The sequence below is a fragment of the Phalacrocorax carbo genome, chromosome 4 (genome assembly GCF_963921805.1).
Source record: "Phalacrocorax carbo chromosome 4, bPhaCar2.1, whole genome shotgun sequence".
Taxonomy (NCBI): Eukaryota; Metazoa; Chordata; class Aves; order Suliformes; family Phalacrocoracidae; genus Phalacrocorax; species Phalacrocorax carbo.
The window spans coordinates 32,286,926-32,309,671 of NC_087516.1; the positions used below are offsets into that span (position 1 = coordinate 32,286,926).

The 22,746-nt window shown below is 39.7% G+C and overlaps 1 protein-coding gene across 1 annotated transcript in view; it reads right to left on the minus strand.

The window, feature by feature from the left end:
• Nucleotides 1-22,746, minus strand: part of SGCZ (sarcoglycan zeta) — a 238,940-nt gene that overhangs the window by 18,196 nt on the left and 197,998 nt on the right. Inside the window, exon 6 of the mRNA XM_064449499.1 lies at nt 18,712-18,784. Coding sequence (XP_064305569.1) covers nt 18,712-18,784 — 73 coding nt within the window. The remainder of the gene's footprint in view (nt 1-18,711; nt 18,785-22,746) is intronic.

The following is a 22,746-nucleotide window of genomic DNA, read 5'->3' on the forward strand; positions in this document are numbered from 1 at the left end:
AATGACTTCCCGTTTGTTTAAAATGAAGACATTTTGGCAATTAATTTCTGAACTTGAGAAGAAGTTGTTAATATCAGCCTTCTACACAACATGGAGAAGAAATTTCGGTTTCAGACAATAGATTATTTTTCCACAGTTTCCTGAAATCAAATAGTGTGGTAGAAATGTCAACGAACAGCTGATGATCAGCAGAATAGTTTTTAAAACACCATTCATTTATTAGCAAAATTGAATGCCTAAATCTGTTTTACAGTTACTACTTTTCATATTATTCTTCAGATGATCTACATCTGACAATAATTTAGCTGCAGAATCTGAAGCATGCTACTGGAAATCCAGAGGTCTATACACAGAGAGATTATTTCCTCAGTGTTTTGAGATAAATTATGTTTGATATGCAGCTGCTTTATAATATTTTTCTTTGTCACATTTCTGAAAGCTTTAATCTCTACTATAAACTTATTGTAACACTCTAGTAATACTCCTCCCTCCAAGGAATGGTGCATTATTTCAATAACATATTGAGAATTTTCTTTCTTCTCAGATTTACTGATGGCCTATCATAGTGACATTTACAACTATGAGTGAATCCTATTAGTATAATTTTATTTTTCTTTCCCAAACAACAAACAACTATGATGGAGAAGGTAATTACTGCTATTATTAGACAGAAACTACAACACTGTAGGAAGAACAAAGAGGCTTTTAAAAAGAGGTTTTTAAAGAATGTAATCTGTCAATTCACTATATGTGATGGAGACAAATGATCTATCCAGAGCAGAGAAGAGCTTTTTACTTTTTAATTATCAACAGTTAATTTGTGTGGGGGGGGAAAGGATAAATTTCAGGGGATCAAAGCTATATGAATTTGAGTTGAATTCATTAAAGAATTATTGCTAAAAAAGGAAACTTTTCAAATATCTTGAATATATTCCTTTGAAGGTATTAAAATATTTCTTATCAGAAATGCAGAAATATTTATTTTTCATTTGGTGTTTTCTGTTTACAAGCTGACCTAGATTGTATTAAATAAAATAATTTTTAAAATTAACCAGAAGGTTTCATTTGGGTTTTAAGAAATATATTTACCTCTTACATAGCCCTCATACTCACATGGGATATAATTTATCTATGTTAATTTTGTTCTGTTGGCTAGCAGAAGGTATTTCTTAAAATAGAAGGAAATAGACGATTCCCCTGTGCAGATGTGAATAATTTATTGGCTTCGTTTCTATTTAAGTAGTGTATCCAACCCATGCTACTTAGTAAAGCTACTGATATGAACCTCTACCAATTTGGAATTTGTATTCAAAAAATATGCCGTCAACCAGAGATCACACCTGTGAAGCAGGTACTCATTTCCCCTTTGCTGGCATCTTTTCACTGGGGGGTGTGTGTCAAGAAATACTTCCGTACTTCCAAGATTTCTAAAGATTAAAATAATTGTGATATCATTCTTGCTGCCTGTTGGTAAAGAGTTGTGGCAGCCTGAGGCTGTAGAGAGGCAAGATGTATATAGGACAGAAGGGAAGGCAAATGGATATGGCAAGCCCCTCTTTATCCCTCCTCCTACTTCCGTGTAAACAAGCACTCCCAACCCCAAAACTCCATAGAATGCAGGGCCTTCCTCTTCCACAAGCGAAAACATTTTGTTACAAATTAGAATTGTTTTTGAAAATAATTTTGAAAATATTGTTTTCCAGAAACCTCAAACAATTTAAAATATATATTCTTCCCATTTCTATAATTATGAAAAGAGTGGGTGGCTGTCCTGATGCTTAAGGAAACAACAGATTTTGAGAGTCCTCCGGTGAGAATAAGAGCCCTTAAAGGATTCTACTGAACACTGATGGTACTAGATAAAATTAGGGTTTCCATTCAGTCCATTTCCTGGAGTTCAGGCTGCAGAGTTCGGTAGTATCCATAAAGAATAACCAGGGACATTTATGATCATGGTGACAAAAAACCTGGAAGCCTTTTTTTAAGATATTGTACCTATTTAAACAGAGGATTCTTGATTAGCTGCATTTAACATCACAGTGGGAATGCTATGAAAATAAAATTACTATGGACTCATTTCTATCTCATTACTTATCCTACTTACAAGATTACACACGCACTTCTTAACATATACATAAAAGTGACGAAAAATCTTTTTGATACATTTTGATGTATCAAAATGTGCACCTCTGCAAGATGCATATGAGTCATTGCTAGAACAGTTACTTTTCCTGAAGCCTGTTGTATTCCAATGTTTTTAACCAAGTGTTTATATTTTCAATATGAAATAATTATTTAAATTGAAATACAAGGGTAAACGTGCAGGCCTCACGAATCCTTAATATTGTTCACTGATCATCAGCTATCGTTTATCAACAAGCAAAATTCTCATATGTTCATGTGAAGCTCTCTTTGATTTATGTGGGAATCTAACCTTTAACTACACATTTAGATCTCTATTTTGTGTCTTCACAGCATGAGTCTTAAGTAAGAGAAAGTTAAATAAATGTTTTAGGGATCAGGTAATGGCCTAAACCAGTAAATAGTAACATGACTTTTTTTCTTCCCCAATATCCAATTTTGCAACTCATGGACAATAAACCTAAATAAAGAGGATTTTCTTGACTTAAATCAGAACAGTAAATGGCATTCAGTATAGCATTTCATGTTATGTCTATGCTCTGCATGTCACTGCCTTTGGCATGTGTCAGCTTGCCTTTATTATAACTCCTGAAATTCTCATTAACCAAGAAATCACCTCACCAGGCTCAAATCTGAGTTCTAATTGCCATGTACATGCCACTATTTTCAGTTCAGTGGGTCTCCATTATCATAGCAACACTTGTAACGACTGAATATTTTAACGTTATTTGACATAGATGATAAATCAGAAAAACAATTTCCCCACATAGGGAAATAAAGAATCTCTTCTGAGAATATAAAAAATATTAGTTACTAAGGAGGAAGAGTAAGGAACAAAATGTCATTGAAGAGTTTTTCAGTGATGTTATTAAAAGACTAGAAGAAGTGAAGAACCCTCAAGGAAAGAGGTGAGGAGTGCTGGAGAGAGCAAATGTTGAAAGCAAGAGCTTAACAAAATAACCAGGTTATGCAAGGAAGGTTAAAGAGTACTTAATGCATGGTTGTTTCTTAGAGTGGGTGAAGGCATAGCCAGAACAGTGCAAGACAGGGAAAATACCAAAATCAGAAATACTATTAAGAACATAACAAACCAAAAACCTAACTGGAATGTCAGGCAGTAAAATATCATGCATTCTAGAATGTAAAGTCCACTGAAACTCAAACTTTCAAAAATAAATATAATTAGTAGAAATGTAAGGATTAGGGTGTGAACTTTAATTCTTTGGTGAAATACCACACATACTTGAAAGTGTAAACTTTCAGGCTGTGAGACGAAGATCTGCATATGAGACAGTCCAAAATAGTCCCTTAAGGAAAGGTATGGGAAAAGGATTCCTCATAGCCCTGACATCTTAGAACTACTCCTATGCCACCCAAAACATTCCCCCTCCCATAAACTTCCTTACTTTTGTTCTGACTTGAAACCCCTTCTACACATGCTCTGCCACTCTGCTAAACAACCTTACATTAAGTTTATTTTCTTTCCAGAAATAGCTCCATTACCTAGGCTGTCTTTCAGAATATATTTTCTTAAAGTAGAATCCATCTTGTCATAAAGAGATTGAAGCAACGTGCCCACAGATAATTCTCAAGTGGCTGTCAGGAGTAAGATCTGAACATAAAGTGGCTGGGGGAGGCTGAAGAGCCAAACTGGGTTCTTTGAACTGGAAGTACATGAGAACTGGTTGGCATAAAATCTTCTCGGTTTTGAAAGCTATTAGCTTCCTGTGATTAGGAAGTGCAAGTCCAGAGCACTTGTGATCTTCTAATAATATTTTCAATATTGGTTCCCTAAAGGGCCTTAAACAGATACATTTTAGCTGAAATAAACTGCAACATGGTTTTGATCCACACCTTAAGGAAACTGCATCTTGTGGAAAATTATTCTGCTGAAATTCCTTTGACAGGTCTGCTTCTACTTCTGCAGATTAAGCATAGCACAGAGCTTGGAATGTACTCTCCAGTGGATTGTACTTGTACTGTATCTAAACAGCCCATTAAACAAAAAACCAAACAAACCCAAACCAACAAAAAACCAAAAACCTAAACACCAAAATCAGAAAAGGTCTGGTGAGTTTACTTTCAGTCACTTTCTTAGGGCAAGGAACATTTCAGAAAGAACTAGAGAGAGACTATTTTACATTCTGCAATACAAAATAGTGGTAGACAATGAAGAAGCCAAAGAACTTTTTTCTTTCTTTTTGGCAATGAATTCTATCTTGAAATACAGCCGAGGATGGAACAAAAATTGCAAGACAAGACATGTAAAAATCATTAATTCTCTACTGCTTAGGCTACCGCTGGAGTTCTCCGTTTAATTATGGATATAAAAAATAGGAGCTGTTTGGTAGACTGCAAAACTAAGAGTTTTAGAGACTCGTGTAATCCCTGTAACTATCCACCACACAACCCCCCGATCCTCTGAACTTCCTTTTTCTTATACTCCGCCTGTATGAACTCTGGATCCTTTCCCTGGCTCCAACATGGTGCTAGGACAATAACCCAAACCATACCCTCTGGACCCACAACCACAACACAGCTAGAAACACGTGTCCTCCGTGCACTATAACCATGATCTGACCATGAAGCAAGAATGTCAGAAGTTGGGGGTAGTCTGAAGCCATGTGTATTTAAATGGGTAAACTGATAACAGTAAATACTAATAATACTAGCCGGTTTTCTGTTAGTATCTCTAGTTAGGCACTGGTTTGCAGAAAACACATAGAAACTTAAGGATCTTTTGCCTAGCTGCTTCACAAATTATCAGGGAGATAAGGGGAGGGAATAGGTAGACAGACAGCAAAATGAAGAAGCCTTGTTTTCTTGGGAAAGTGGCTAAAGAGTGGCATAGAAAATGGAAAGGGAAAAAGAAACAACTAGAGTGAAAAAACCACTGGGGAGAAGTTTAATATAAAGAAACAATAAGGAAATTAAATGTTACTCAAATGAAAAAATATAAATAGAACTTTTTATTATTACAGTAGTATAACTATTCACTTAAAATCATAAGAAAGACAGGAAATGAAAATATTACGGACATTACAGCAGCATTACTTGGCCTTAATGATGTGTAGTACAAGTTTTATGGACTATAAGTAGTATATCAAATCACATTTAATCAGAAAAACTACAGCAAAAAGGAGTATGCAGGTATGGTGGAACAAGACTGTATTTGGTTTAGAGTACAAAGCATTTCAGAAATGAGTCCTGGCATGACTAACATTACCTCCTAGGCATTGAGGACTGTTGTTCAATTTCCATTAAAAAAACAAAACAGTCAAACACTTCCAATATCTGAGAAAATTAAATACTTGGACAAAGCATGTGCTTTTGTATCTAGTCCTATGCTGGAACTACATGGAACTAGAATTTCTTGAACACACAGCAGCAGCTTGAGTCTGGGAGTGGTGTAACAGCCCTGGGCAACCTCAGATGCAACAAGCCTTGCTGGAGCCAAGAGCATGCACTGAAACCCTGAGCATCTCCCCCTGGGAGTCTGATCACCTCTGCTCATCACAGCTGCTCTTAGACCTCGGTGAGCTTCATGTAAAGGAAGATCCTCAGCTGCCTTCACACTAATCTGCAGAGAGTAAAGTTGCCTTGCTTTCATTAACTCAGCACTGTGCAAATGCTTTCTATGCTCCAAGCTTCATACAGGTTTGAGATAGGATTCATAGGATATTATACTTACAATCATAACCCTGTTAGCCTGAGACAGTATCATGGTTTAACACTAGTCAGCAACTAAGCACTACACAGCCGCTCGCTCACTCCCCCCACAACAGTGGGATGGAGGAGAGAATCGGAAGGGCAAAAGTAAAAAAACTCATGGGTTGAGATAAGAACAGTTTAATAACTGAAATAAAATATAATTATAATAATAACGATTATATTGTAATGAAACGGAAAACGAAAGAGAGAGAGAAGCAAAACCCAGGGAAAAAACAAGTGATGCAACTGCTCACCACTCTCTGACTGACACCCCACGAGTCCCTGAGACACGATCGCTGTCCCTCCCTGGCCAACTCTCCCCAGTTTATATACTAAGCATGATGTCCTATGGTATGGAATATCCCTTTGGCCAGTTTGGATCAGCTGTCTATGTTGTGCACCCTCCCGTCCCAGCTTTTTGTGCACCGTGCAGAGCATGGGAAGCTGAAAAGTCCTTGACTAGTGTAAGCACTACCCAGCAACAACTAAAACATGTTATCAACATTATTCTAATACTAACTCCAAAACAGAGCACTATACCAGCTACTCGAAAGAAAATTAACTATATCCCAGCCAAAACCAAGACAGTATCCACCCCTTATTCTATGCCATTTAAGTCATGCACAGGTCCTACCCTTTCCAGTACATTCCAGTTAATCACCACACTTTCCTTGTCTTTTGAGATATATATGGAGGTAGGTAGCTAGGTATGTATATACACAGATTACATTCCTTTAGTCTATGTACCATCCCTCTGAAATGTCCATTGAGTTTATTTAGTCCATGCCTTTGCGTTCCATCTATCATAATAGTCTTTCAGGGCAGTTGTATGCTGAAGTCAGTTCTGGTTCTATCACTGCTGTACTTCGCTTTGTTTAATCAAAGTTCATTCTGCATTAATCTGGGAGATTCTTGCTGTAATAGCATTGATCCATATCAATGCATATAGCAATGACAAGAAGTGATGACATACAGTATTATATAGCAATTAACATCTTACCATTCAGTTCATTGGCTGCTGTCACCCAAAATCAAATCTCCTTGAGGAGTACATCAGACCTCTATCCTCCCACATCACCCACCAAGTGCAACCAGGTCCTTGAGCAAAAGCAATCCCACGAATGGGTTTGCCTTTGCCCAAGGCAGGAGTAATCGAGAGCGTTTTTCTCAGCAGATCTTTTACATGCACTACAGGGACTCTATCCCCTTCCACAGTAAGTAAGGGTTCTGACTGAGGAGGGCCAGCTTGATTGGCAGATCCCCTAGTGTTGACTAACCAGGTGACTTTTGCTAAATGTGTATCCCAGTGTTTAAACATCCCACCCCCCATTGCTCTCAGTGTAGTTTTTAATAGTCCGTTGTATCATTTGACTTTCCCAGAGGCTGGTGCGTGATAGGGGATGTGATACACCCACTCAATGCCGTGCTCTTTGGCCCAGATGTCTATGAGATTGTTTCAGAAATTAGTCCCATTGTCTGACTCAATTCTCTCTGGGGTGCCATGTCGCCACAGGACTTGCTTTTCAAGGCCTAGGACAGTGTTCCAGGCGGTTGCATGGGGCAGAGGACATGTTTCCAGCCATCCAGTGGTTGCTTCCACCATTGTAAGCACATGGCGCTTCCCTTGGTGGGTTTTTGGGAGTGTGATACAATCAATCTTTCAGGCCTCCCCATATTTATATTTCAGCCATCGTCCCCCATACCACAGAGGCTTTACCCACTTCACTTGCTTGATTGCAGTGCACGTTTCACATTCATGGATAGCCTGTGCAATAGCATCCATGGCCAAGTCCACCCCTTGATCACGAGCCCACCTGTATGTTGCACCTCTTCCCTGATGCCCTGAGGTGTCATGGGCCCACTGAGCTAGAAATAATTCACCCTTAAGTTGCCAGTCCAGATCCACCTCAGCCACTTCAATTTTAACAGCCCGATCCACCTGCTGTTTGTTCCGATGTTCTTCAGTGGCCCGACTCTTGGGGACATGAGCATCCATGTGACGTACTTTTACAAGCAGGTTCTCTACCCGGGCAGCAATACCTTGCCACAATGCAGCAGCCCAGATGGGTTTGTCTCTGTGCTGCCAGTTGCTTTGCTTCCATTGCTGCAGCCACCCCCACAGGGCATTTGCCACCATCCATGAGTCAGTATAAAGATAGAGCGCTGGCCATTTTTCCCGTTCAGCGATGTCTAAGGCCAGCTGGATGGCCTTTACCTCTGCAAACTGGCTCAATTCACCTTCTCCTTCAGCAGTTTCTGTGACTTGTCATATAGGACTCCATACAGCAGCCTTCCATCTCCGGTGCTTTCCCACAAGACGATGGGGCATATTGCTTCTCATTTTATAGTAGTTTATTATACAGTGAGTCCTCCGTATTATGCATTGCCCTCTTCTCTGGCAATATTCTGAAATCTTTGCCTTCTGGCCAGTCCATGACCACTTCCAAGATTCCTGGGCAGCTGGGGTTTCCTATTCAATCCCGTTGGGTGATGAGTGTGATTCACTTACTCCATGTAAGTTGCATGATGTGTAGAGGGGACCCTCCCTTTGAACATCCAGCCCATATGCTGCCAATATCTCTTTTTCAGTTGGAGCATAGCAGGCCTTGGACCCTTTGTATCCCCAACTCCAAAACTCCAGAGGTCGACATCAGGTCTCCCCTGGCGCTTTCTGCCAGAGGCTCCAGGTAGGGCCATTCTCCCCGGCTGTGGTGCAGAGCACATTTTCTACATCTTGTCCTGCCTGGACTGGCCCAAGGGCTACTGCATGAGCTATCTCCTGTTTAATTTGTTCAGATGCTTCTTGTTGCTCAGGGCTCCATTTGAAACCTTTCTCCTTTCAGGTCACTTGATAGAGAGGGCTTACAATCAGACTGCGATTTGGAATATGCATTCTCCAAAACCCCACAATGCCTAAGAAAACTTGTGTTTCCTTTTTGCTAGTTGGTGGGGACATGGCTGTTATTTTGCTTATCACACCCATTGGGATCTGGTGACATTCATCTTGCCATTTTATTCCTAAAAACTGGATCTCCTGTCCAGGTCCCTTGATCTTAGTTTGTTTTATGGCAAAACCAGTTTTCAGAAGGATTTGTACTATTCCCTTTCTCAAATGCTGCTGCTGCTGTGTTGCCCCACACAATGATGTCATCAGTGTATTGCAGGTATTCTGGAGCTTCTTCCTGTTCCAGTACAGTCTGAATCAGTCCATGGCAAATGGTAGGACTGTGTTTCCACCCCCGGGGCAGTCGATTCCAGGTGTACTGGATACCCCTCCAAGTGAAAGCAAACCGTGGCCTGCACTCTGCTGCCAGAGGGATGGAGAAAAACTCATTAGCAATATCGGTTGTGGCACACCACTTGGCTGCCTTTGACTCCAGTTCGTATTGAAGTTCTAGCATGTCCAGCACAGCCGCACTCAGTGGCAGAGTGACTTTGTTCGGGCCACGATAGTCTACTGTTAGTCTCCACTCTCCATTAGATTTCCACACTGGCCATATGGGACTGTTAAAGGGTGAGTGGGTCTTACTGATGACTCCTTGGCTCTCCAGTCAACAAATGAGCTCATGGATGGGAATCAGTTGGTGCGTTATGGCCGCCAGTGCACTGTTGTGGTTGCAGTTGGCATCTGTTGTTATTTAACCTTCAGCAACCCCACAACAGAAGGGTCCTTCGAGGGGCCAGGCAAGGTAGACAACTGTTTAACTTCCTCCATCTCCAAGGCAGCTGTACCAAAAGCCCACTTGTACCCTTTCGGGTCCTGGAAATACCCTCTCCTGCGGCAGTCCATGCCAAGGATGCACAGAGCCTCTGGGCCAGTCACAGTGAGGTGTTTTTACTACTCATTCCCAGTTAGGCTCACTTCGGCCTCCAATACAATTAGCTCTTGGAATCCTGTCACTCCAGAAACACAGATGGGTTCTGCCCCTCTATAGCTTGATGGCATTAGGGTGCACTGTGCACTGGTGTCCACTAAAGCCTTATACTCCTGTGGGTCAGATGTGCCAGGCCATCGAATCCACACAGTCGAGTAAGCCCAGTTATCCCTTTCCTCCACCAGGCTGGAGGCAAGGCCCCTCTAGTCCTGGTCATAGTATCTGTTTTTCACTTCTTGTAAATGCGAATCCACACAGTTCCTTTATTAAGATCAGAAATAAAATCAGTGCTTCTACTCCTCCGTCTGGGGAACTGCTTACTGGAAACTGGAGCAGCAATTTTCCTGGAAGAACTCCCCTGAGTGATCATTTTCTTTGCAACTTACATATCCGTGCCTCTAGGGTTGAGGTAGATTTTCAGTCCCACTTCCTCATGTCCTCTCCATGGTCACAAAAGTAAAATCACAGGATGCCCCGTGGTGTGTATCTCTCTCGAGCAAAAGGACACTTGCTGCTAATAGCTGAGATACTGGTCCGTACAGGTGTGGAGTAGGACATATCTTCTTTGAGTTGCTGGAACTCCCAGGACAGTTTCTCCACAGGCAAGGTGAGGGAGGAAGAAATATTTCCTTCATAATCCTGGAGTCTCTCAGCCACAGCCCCCACCACTGGTCCCTCATCATCTTTCCAGGACATTACTGCCAATGACTTTGCATGTGACAATGGTGCGCACCATACAAATTTCCGCCACGTGGGTCATGTGCACTGGGCTTCATCTGGCTCTCTGGATGACTGTTCATTGTCCAGTCACCATAAATCACATCCAGCATGGCTAATTCCCTCAGGTACTTGACACCTCTCTCTATGGTGGTCCATTTTCCTGGGCAATATATAACATCTTTCTTGAAGGGATACCTTTCTCTCACACCAGACGGGTTGCCTTCAGATGCTGAGGGCTTGTTCCCCTTTTCCAATCGCTTTGTCAATGCCCCCTTCCCTAGAAAGGGATCCCAGTTGTTTGGCTTCCTTCCCTTCTAATTCCAGGCTACTGGCCCTGTTATCCCAGCACTGGAGCAGCCAGGTGACAATATGCTCACCTGGCCAACAGTCAAAACTTTTTTGCATATCTCACAGCTCGCTCAAGGATAGGGATCAGGTGATTTCTGTCTCATTTATGAGTTCTTCCTCTTCTTCTTCTCCTCGTGATGGCCCTGCTCTTCCAACACTTTTTTTCTAAACAAGCTGACTTCCACTTCCAAGATTTCTTCTTGTGTATAGGGGTGACTTATACTGGCGCAGATTGGTTCTCTGATTCAGCTGCAGCGCCTGTTGTGGGGTTTGGACTGGCCACAGTGCCTGTCATTTTGTCTTCAGATCCAGAGGCCTTCTTTTCCCCTTGGGGGTACTGGATGGTGTTAAACAGGGCTCAGTAGACACTGGCCAGTCTCCAGCACTTTGCAGTGGTTTGTGTCTCTTTCGAGTTACCAGGGTGACAACATACTTTCTCTGAGTACTTTACTAGTTTTTCAGGATTCTGCACTTGTTGAGGGGTGAAGTTCCAAAACATTGGAGGTGCCCACCATCCTAGGCATTTGCCCATACTACCCCATATACCCTGCCGCTCATAACTATCGAGCGTTGGGCAGATCTCTCAATGATATCCTTAAATTGCTTATTAACCTTAGACAAAACCAAAACAATATGCCAAAGAAATACCAATAAATATATCTTAACTACCCAAGGATGTTCAAGATACTGAAAAGTTATTTTAATGAAGAAGACATCATAGAAGAAGGTAGCTAAGTTGCCATTCTGTATTTCCTCCATAAAAAAACCTCTCAGAGGAAGAGATATAATTGCTAATTGTCTCCATGAACTGAAGCTTCAGTATGGCTCCAGTACAAAGCCCAGATAACAGACAAAGCTCAAGGCCAGTGTTTTAATAACAAATCTCCCAGGCAAAACATTGCTAAACAATGCAGAGCACAACAAACTACAAAAACCAACACCAATCTTTAATGTACAGAAAAACAAGAACATGGTGCAGATCAGATAAACTGATACTGAGAACAGATGAACCAATGCTCTGACCAGCAACTGCTATTATCTCAAACCCTTCATGCCCCATATTGGGCACCAAAAAGGACTGTCATGGTTTAACCCTAGCCAGCAACTAAGCACCACACAATGGTGGGTGACACGTTTGCTACAGGACACCTGATCAGGAAGAGGAAGTTGATGAGGCCTTCTACAGACAGCTGGAAGTAGCCTCACAATCACAGGCCCTGGTTCTTATGGGGGACTTCAACCACCCTGCTATTTGCTGGAAAAGCAAAATGGCGAGGCACGCACAAGCCAGAAGGTTCCTGCAGAGCATCAAGGATAACTTCTTGACACAGGTGATGGAGGACCCAATGAGGTGATATGTGCTGCTGGATCCTATACTAACAAAGAAGGTCTGGTTGAGGATGTGAGGGTTGGGGATAGCCTTGGCTGGAGTGACCATGAGATGCTGGAGTTCAGGATTCTGTGTAGTAGAAGCAGGGCAACAAGTAGGATTACAACCCTGCACTTCAGGAGACCTAACTTTGGCCTCTTCAAAGACCTGCTTAGAGGAATCTCATGGGTTAGGTCTCTAGGATGTAGTGGGGTCCAAGAGACCTGGTCAATATTCAAGGACCACTTCCTCCAAGCTCAAGATCTGTTCATCCCTGTGAGGAAGATGTCATGCAAAGGAGCCAGGAGACCTGCATGGATGACCAAAGGGCTTCTAGAAAAACTGAAATGGAAGAAGGAAGTTTACAGATGTGGAAAAGGGGACTGGCCACTTGGGAGGGGTGTAGGAACATTGCCAGTCTACACAGAGAAACAATGAGGAAGGCCAAGGCCCACTTGGAACTAAATCTGGAAAAGGATGTCAAGGATAACAAGAAGGGTTTCTTCAAATACATCAGTAGTAAAAGAAAGACTGGGGAAACTGGCCTGCTGCTGAACGAGGCGGGTGCCCTGGCAATGCAGGATGCAGAGAAGGCAGAGTTACTGAATGCCTTCTTTGCTTCGGTCTTTACTGCTAAGGCTGGCCCTCAGGCATCCCAGACCGCAGAGGAGACAGAAAAATCTGGAGAAAGGAAGACTTCCCCTTAGTTGAGAAGGATTGGGTTAGAGATCATTTAGGCAAACTGGATCCTCACAAATCCATGGGCCCTGATGTGATGCATTCACGAGTGCTGAAGGAGTTGGCAGATGCTGCTGCTAAGCCACTCTCCATCATCTTCAAAAGGTCATGGAGAACAGGAGAGCTGCTCAAGGACTGGAAGAAAGCAAATGCCAATCTTCAAAAAGGGCAAGGAGGACCACAGAAACCATAGGGCAATCAGCCTCGCCTCCACCCCCAGAAAGGTGATGGAACTGTTGATTCTGGAGGTCATCTCCAAGCATGTAGAGGAAAAGAAGGTTATCAGAAGCAGTCAGCACAGATTCACCAAGGGAAGATCATGCTTGACCAACCTGATAGCCTTCTATGATGGTGTGACCAGCTGAGTAGATGAAGGGGGAGCAGTGGATGCTGTTTACCTCAACTTCAGCAAGGTTCTTTACACTGTCTCCCATTACATCCTCATGGGTAAGCTTAGGAAGTGTGGGTTAGATGAGTGGGACAGTGAAGTGGATAGAGAACTGGCTGAACAGCAGAGCTCAGAGGGTCATGATCAAGGGCACAGAGTCTGGTTGGAGCCCTGTAACTAGCAGTGTTCCCCAGGGGTCTGTGCTGGGTCCAGTCCTGTTCAACATATTCATCAATGACCTGGACCCTCCACAAGTTTCCTGATGAAACAAAACTGCTAAAAATGGCTGATACGCTGGAAGGCTGTGCTGCCATCCAAGGAGACCTGGACAGGCTGGAAAGCTGGGCCAAGGGGAACCTGATGAAATTCAACAAGAGCAAGTGCAAGGTACTGCACCTGGGGAGGAACAACCCCATGCACCAGTACAGGCTGGGGTTGACCTGCTGGAAAGCGGCTCTGTTGAGAAGGACCTGGGGGTGCTGGTGGACAGCAAGCTGAACCTGAGCCAGCAATGTGACCTTGTGTCCAAGAAAGCCAAGGGTATCTTGGGGTGCATTAAAAGGAGTGTGGCCAGCAGGTCAAGGGAGGTTATCCTCCCCCTCTACTCAGCCCCAGTCAGGCCACATCTGGAGTAGTGTGACAGTTCTGGGCTCCCCAGTTTAATAAAGACAGGGAACTGCTGGAGAGAGTCCAGTAGAGAGCTACGAAGATGATCTGGGGACAGGAGTACCTCCTTTATGAGGAAAGGCTGAGAGGCTTGGGTTTGTTTAGCCTGGAGAAGAGAAGACTGAGGGGAGATCTTATCAATGCTTATAAATATCTACAGGGTGGGTGTCAAGAGGACGGGGCCAGACTCTTTTCAGTGGTGCCCAACGACAGGACAAGGGGCAGTGGGCACAAGTTGGAACACAGGAAGTTCCAGTTAAGTATGAGGAAACAGTTCTTTCCTGTGAGGGTGCCAGAGCAGTGGAACAGGCTGCCCAGGGAGGTTGTGGAGTCTCCTTCCCTGGAGATATTCAAAACCTGCCTGGACATGGTCCTGTGCCCCCTGCTCTAGGTGTCCCTGCTCAAGCAGGAGCGTTGGATGAGATCTCCAGAGGTCCCTTCCAAACCCTACCATTCTGTGTTTCTGTGATTAAAAAAGAATACTGAGAAAGTAACTAGAACCTGACATCATTAAAACAGCATAGGAAGGAAGCTGGTGTTTGGTTGTTTTTCTTTTTTTTTTTTTTTTTAACTCTACCACAACTTCTCCCTTTTGATGAGGTTTGGTTTATTGTTTGATTTCTGGGTAAAATAGATGAAGAGAGTCCCAATGTTTTAGCTACTCTCAGCCTGCTCAGACGACTAACAAGTTAATGTCAAAATTCCTTTCTGATGCCTTCTCTGGCTCCAGTCTTTTGTCAAATAGATATTTTGCCCTATTAGTAAACCAGCCCTTAAATGCCGCACAAGATGGCTCTTACAAACCATCAGACAGCTCTGATTGAAACAGAGCCCTTGCACAATATCTGCGTATTTTTAATTCTTATCAGAGGTAATGTATGATCCTACTAGCTTGGGCGGTTCCTTGCTGCTTGGTCAATTTTCATGTCATTATGCCCAGCATTAGCTTGCTGGATTAGCTGATAGTGGTATGTGAGGCTTGACATTGAAGAGAAATAAAATTATTAGATTTGATCTTGCAGTTATCCCCAGAGAACAGCAACATATTAATTTACCCCCTTATTAAGTAGGTTATCGAGGGCAAAGCTATCTGCATTTAACTACTGTCTGCCTCTTCTGTGCATGGATATTACCTAGTAGTGCACGATGTTTTAAAGCACTATTAGCCTAAAACCAATATTTAAGGACTTATTATATTGGCAGTTTAGTTTTCCTAACTGTGTTACTGTGAGAAAAAGTAGTGAAATATGAAGATTAAATTATTAAGATATAATTCATTTTCCTGATTCTAAACCGTGATTCTTTTATGCTGCTTATCCCAGCTAATGAGTCGGATTTAATTAGTTTTTGGGATTTGACACAAAAGGGCTTACCAGCTTTCACAAAGGACTATAGAAAAACATTTTTTGAAAGCAAAACCTTGCTAGCTATTATTTGAAAATGTAAGACAGAAGAAAGATGGGCCTGAAGTTGCTGCGCACATAGGGAGGAATTATTTTAAATCTCAACTGAATTTTATTTTTACACAACACATTTTTAACAGCAAATATTACTGATGTTTCTCTGTCTGAAGACCTCAAAATCTGGCTAAAGACCAGAGTGGCTGAGGCAAATTTTAGATATGTGAAGCTAATATCAATCTAACTTTTTCCTTTTGGCTCCCTGTCCAGAATAGATTGAGCTAAAATCCCAGGACTTTTGGGGCTTAAAATATGAGCCCTGTGGGTATCAAATTCTTAGTCCAAATTTTATAGTTAATTTTCATTCCTAGTAATCAAGGTGGTCAGAATTCCACTTTTTAGATTCAGTAGTCAACTGTTTTACGTATCCAAGATTATGAACAGTTTTCCAGCATCTTTTTATCTTTTTTTTTTTTTTTTAAAAAAAGGATGTTATTTAAATATACTAATATCTTGGTGTCTGAGGTTTACTACTTGACCACAAATACATATTCCAACATGAAAAATATGGGATAATTTATATTTTAATCAACAAGCTAATGTAAATTCTTTTATATCTTTCAGACCTGTATACAAGTATTCTCGTATCCTAATATATTTGCATTTATGCACTCCAACTTGCTGCCAAACTGCAATCACCTGTGTCCATTGAAAAAAATGAACTTTAATGTCAACTCAGCAAACTCTCTACTCTCCCATGTTACTGTTAATTTCGAAAGTCCCAAGGCACAGGAACGCAGCATTTGGAAAATATTTTACATCATTTTAGGACTGCCAGTATGGTCTACTGGACACTTTAACTAAGTTTGCACTAAAACATTAAAAAGTGCTAGGACCCAGGCCAGACCACTGGAACTCAATCACCTACACAGCTAGTCACTGGCCTATCTGACAGTCAATTAAGAGTCAGTTATGACTCTCCCAAGCAATATGCAGGCACTATTTGGAGGGTAGCATGAGTCAAAGACCACTCCCACTCAGCATTAAGGATGCAACTATTCTGTTTTAGACGATAAAACAATTTTACGGTATCAAGGTAGTTGTATCAGTTGGGCCTGAGGTCAGAAAATGGGTTCTGGTATTTCTTTGTTTCTGTGACAGAGGTAGTGTCTGAGGCCATGGGGAAATGTCATTGGCAAACAATCATCTAAATGATAAATCACTGCTTTCTGACAACATTTTTTTACATAAGCAAAACAAAGCCAATTTATTTTTTGAGAAAATGAATGCAGGGTTTGAAGTTCAAAAAAAAAAACAGTTTGGGGTTTTTTTTTAAATAATTTTAAATAAGATTAAAAGGCATATGGTAACTGGAATTTTCAAAGTGATATATATGATCTGAGTTTCTAACTGCATTTTGCTGTCAGAAAATATGACACAAACCCACAATTATTTATAGTTCTTTCAACCTACAAGGTTTAAAAAAGGGTCTGCAGGTTATCTTCTAGAAAGATTCATGCCAGAAGCTGAGAAATCTCTGTCCTAATAGTAGTTGTCATCATTTTTAAAAGATTAAAACGGCTTGAGAGTTTTTAAAAAAGTATATCACTGAATCCTAACTAATGTATAGGAGCACATGTGTACAGAAACTTGCAGATCACAATATAGACAGAATACATTAAGAATAAAACCTACACATAAGCTAACGCTGCTTGAGCAAATATCAAGGGTTTCCGTTTCATCAGTTAAAAAAATAAAAAGTTTCGGTTAAGTTCATTACTAATGAGAAGGCAGGAAGTTGAATGGAAAATTCTAATTTAAGTCCACCTTAGAAAAATAGGCTGAAGGAATGATGGAGTTGGAAAACATTAAGGAACAATGGGCATCATGGCGATGAATAAAGTCAAACGACAAGAGAAGTGAATGCCCTATATGTAAGTTTCACAAGCAAAATGAGGTGATTTTAACCCTAGGGAAATTAATCCTGAAGACACAAGGTTGTCTGTTTTACCATACATTTGCACTCTGTTATTATTATTTAATTATTAGAAAAAAGTAGACAAAGCAGCATCTCCATATTCTTTTGAGTGGGACAAGTTCCACTCTCTTACTCAAATTTTTGGGCTCCTGGAAAAAGAAAAACTTGTTATGTTTCCAGTTTGATTTCTGCTGAACTCCCTTTGATTAGAGACCATACCACCTTGGTGGTCATCACTAATAAACGCCTTCACAACTGCTCTCAACAAAGGACTGACAGGAATCTTGGCAGGGGATAGGGATTTTTAAGATCAAAATCTAATGAGTAGGATCCTCTGGAAGACCCCAAACTAAACAGGTTTAGTGTAAATAATCAAATACAATCATTTACTTCTTAAACCCCACATACAGTGGTCAAACTTGTCTACATAGGCAGCTTCCTGCACATGATTTCTGCAACATCATTACTGGCTGATGACCCTAAATGCCTTTGCATATAGAGGGAAGGGCATTTAACAATGTTTTGCTGTAGCAATTCATTCTAAACACTGCTGGGCAGGTAAAGGGATAGATATAGAATGTTTAGGAATCATAGTAGAACTGAATCAAAGTCTATACTGTTTCTCACCAGTTCTGCTGAGAGAAACACAAGGAAGGACCTTTGGTTTTCTGAGACTCTCATATATTCTCATTAGTCATTCATATGAATAACAGACTAGTATTTAGCCATGCACAAACATGCACTTCAAGAAAACACTTTCAGTATAAACCTTTCTAAATTTTCTCTTGCTCTGTCAATAGATGCTTTAGCAAGTTTTAGACTTGATCTTTTACTATTTACTTATTTCCCCACTTTTGTGACCATGTATAGAAAATTTTGGATTTGTAAATGTAAATGTAGTGATAATGGTAACGAATTTTTGAAGTGTGTTTGTGCAGTATTCAAAACAACCAACAACTCAGAAACACCCCTTGGAGAAAAAATCTGGGACTGTTTACTTTACCTTGACTTATATATTCTGTAACAGCTCATTAAAAAAAAAAAATCACAATCTGGGTCTGATGCTATCAAAGAGTACTGTACTCATTTGACCTTAAAAATGCCTGACTATTCCAATCTCAGGGGAAAATATTCTTCCCAAGGACTCTGCTCCAGGAGGCAAGTAATTTATAAAAATTAATGTATTTTACATTTTGTGTGATAGAAGTTTGTGGTGGTTTTTTGACTAGTTAGAACAAATTGTAGTCTGCCAGTGTTTTGGATATGTGTAAGTCATTAAGCAGTCGGTATATATTACTATACAGATATTTGCTTTTAATGAAGACTTAATTGTTTTTGAGAATACTTGATTTTAAAACTTTTTGAACAACACCTACTTGAGGTCTTGGGAAGGTTCTGCTCTGATATGGGGTGTCTCCACAGAGTGCCCAAACACTGCCCCTTCCGTGCCTAAAATACATAAATAAAACACAGTACAGTTATTTTGGAAAACAAAAACACATTAAAATGTATGACCGCAAATTGACATTTGTAGGACAAAATATCTGATTGAAACCTTTATTAATGATTAGCAATGTTTCTTCATATTTATGACTGCGTTTCTATATCAAAATCTGGACCAATGACACGTGAAACTTTAGAATTCTGCTTATCAGTAGATGAATTTCACATACAAATCTGAAAACATTTATAGATCCAAACTTCTCAGGACTGACTTGACTGAATGCTTATCTCAACACTTTGTATATGGATTGTTATACAGATAAGGAAAGGAATATCATAGGTTTGTTTGACAAAAACACATTTCAGAAATGTCTACTATTTGTTGCATGATGCTCCTTTTGATTACTTAAATTGAGATGCCCGACTTTCAAAAGTTCCAAAATAACAGTCTACCACTTGAAGTTGCTAGCTTGAATCTCAATATCTGACAGCTTCAGAGTTTCCGTCCATCAGAACTTTCTCATTGAAAACTTTTGTTCTCAAAGAATGAGAGAGTTATCTGGAATTTCCTTTGGTTTTAGTGTTGGTAGGGGATGCTCATCTATCTCTTACTGGGCACTCAAAATCAAGGCAAAGAAAATGCATAACTATTTCCTAAAACTGAACTGATTCTCTATTGAATTTTAATTTCTATAACTAGGCCCAAGTTGCATATGATAATTCCACCTTTTGAATTACATGACCAAGATTTTTGATTGGAAAAGTTCTTTTCAGTAAAAAAATGAGGGTTCTGATAAATGTTCACTAAAGTTATTTGAAAAAAGACAAATGTTTACACAATCCATTTTTAAAATGCGATTATTTTTCAAGGAGAATGGAAAAAGACAAAAAAAATTAATAAAGAACTGTTTACATCAAATTCTTTGTTAAAATAATAGAAAACTCAAGAAATTAACACATAGTGAACAGCAATATAAAATCAATATTTCTCGTAACCCTCAGGCACAAGGGTTGAATGCATAGCAGTCACTTATACTACTCAGTTTACATTTAAAAGATAGCAATAGTCTACCTATTCAAAATTTTGCTGCCCTTTTTATTTCCCTGAACCCTATTGTCATGTCTTTTTTTGTTTACTGATTTGTCTAATGCCATTATTTTTGTCTTCCACTTATAGAAACGTCAGTGGGGTTTTTTTTGTTTTGTTTTATTTTGTTTTTAAACAACATCCGTGTGCCTGTAAGCTTTTACTTTCCTTCTCTGAGGATGGTGTACTGGGCACTCTGAAATGAAAATAGCCTAAAACTGTTGTGTGAAAGTCTTTCTAACAGAGAACCACCAGTAAAGGTGAAAGAACTGAATAAAAACGTGTAAAACAGGTAATGTATGTACCTTCTACCACTAGAAATAAGATCAAGAAAACTGTCTGGGATAATTATAGTTGATTACTAAATATTCTGGAATTAATTGCAGTATTTCAGCAACAGAAGTGTTTTTGTGTTCTGAGCCTTGAATTGTGAGTAAACTTAAAAGTGTACCAACGATATCTCACATTAGCTGTGTAAGAAGTGCTTAACAGAACAGAGGCACCACTCTAATTGCTCTAGTATTTTAAATACAATAAAGTATTTTCAATTATTTAAATACTTTATTTAAATATTTCACAAGTATTTTCAGAAATTTTGGCTGTTAATGAAGATGGATATTTAGGTATTTTTGCTGTTAACAAATATTTAGTAAACTGATCTGCACCAGGAGTTGAAAGCAAAATGAGGTTATAGAATGTTTAATTGATAATGCCATTTTACATTGCTAAAGGGAAAATGTCCTGAGTGAGAAGCAAAAAAAAGTCTAATTAAACATTAAACTAAATTACTGTCAGGTAATCATCATTGTTAGTCATCTCCTAAGCTCCACTTTCATTTAAAGAAAAAACAAAAAACAGGACGCACTCCTACTCCACCCCACCCCCCCACCCCCCAACTGTAAAATATTCTACTTGTATGGAGTATCCAAGAGAGGAAGAAGGGATTTCTGAGGGTAATGAATTAAAGTCCTCAGATTTTACCTCCAGAAGTCTATAAGCTTTATGAATATCTTGGCAAAGCACACTGAAAACAATTTCATTACAACCTCTGCTTTAAAGATCTCACAAGAAAACAACCAGATCCACCTTCTATAACCAAACTTTTGTGAGTGTTATGGAGAACCACAGGAGAGAAAAAATAGCCTTTTACCTAGAAGCATTGTCAGAGGTGCTGTGCAGAATCTACTTCTTAAACCTGACATTGCCTTGCTATTCTGCTACCTTTAAGAGACAGGGATAGCATGTCTGTATAGCCAGTCTTTCTGTCACTCAAAATGAATCTCAGCCCCATCTATAATGGCACAGAACAAATTCTATGGGAGCTGAATATCAGAAATCAAAGACTGTGCTTCCAGATCCCGTTCACCTTTTTCATCAGCAAAATTTAATGCTTTCAAGGCCAGAAGTTTTTATATTTTGAAGGTGGCAGTGGGATATGAAGATGGAAATAACTGAGCAGGATGCAGAATTGCCAGTTTTTACTTACGAGAAGACCATAGTTCTAATATTTGAAAGAGCAGAATTAATGCAAAGATGTACAAACCATTGTAGTATCGGTCAAACACTAAATCAAGCAGAAGTGCCAAAGATAGCATTAGGCAAAGACTGATAACAAAAGAGAAATGACAGATTCTTCTAAGCCAGCAATAGTATTTCCCCACTTTCAACAGCACTTGTTTAAAAGATGAGAAGGCGTTTCTCCCCTAACAAAACAGAAATTTGGAAAGAAATACCAAGTTTGTCTAAGCAGACTGAAAATCCAGGCAGGTAGAAGTAAGGTTAAATTCATATAATTGAATTAAATTAAATATAATTAAAACTCAAAACAAACCAAATGTGCTCCTTTTGTTAGTTGAAGATATAACTCCACATTTTTTTTTCTTCCCATACAGCCTCAAAAGTGGAAGTATAACAGTTCTTGTGGTAAATGCTTTATCCACCAAAACATGCTATCAACAAGTTCAAGAATATCTCCCATTCCTTTTATTTTATACTGGATAAAAAGCAGGCACTTACAGTGATCTTGTTTTCAGTAAAGAAGGTGAAAAAGATCAGCCAGCCAGAATTTACTGACGTGTTTCCAGCAGTTAAACAGCAGGACCAAGAAAAATGAAAAGGGATTGTACAACAAATAAAAGACATGGATCAATATTACTTAAAAATACAGTTCAGAAGAAAAACTTTAGGAAGGTATTCTTTATTTTTTAATTTACTATTTGTAAATCTGCAATGCTTTGATGGGAAATTATATCATATAGTCGAGTACTGCTGAGGAAATGGTGCTACAAATATACCTTTATATGAATAATAAATATAACAATATAAATTAGGATCCAAAGTGAATAGCATGATTTTTTTTAAATCAAAGAAATATACTTTAGGTATTTAATAATTTACAATGCTAAAACACTTATTTTTTAGAGAACTAAGACTAGGGTCTATTAACCGTATTCCCTGACTCACAAAATCATAACCGAGACCTACTTTGAGATGTGTGAAATTCTAGAGAGAAATGGATGAATATGAAAAAAAAAAAAAAAAAGAATAAAAAGAACAGACTTGAACCTTCAAGCCCTTTCAAGTACAGCTCAAAAGGAAGTAGTTAGGGAACTGAATTCAAAGGAACATGAGTTAGAATGGATAGCTGTAAAAAGTGAACCTTTCAGAGGAAATAAAATAGCAAGGGCATGGAGTATGTGCAAAGGATGTAAAATCAAAACTGTAAGTATAACTGAATGAAATTACTTCCACCTCCAGCTTCCAGTGGAAGAGAATGAGTTAAGTAAAGACTTCGCTGAGAAAGAAGCATCTGTGAAGGCAAACTACTGGTCAAATACAAGTCACTATAGAGGTTGTTGGAGAAAACTCAGTAAATAGCACG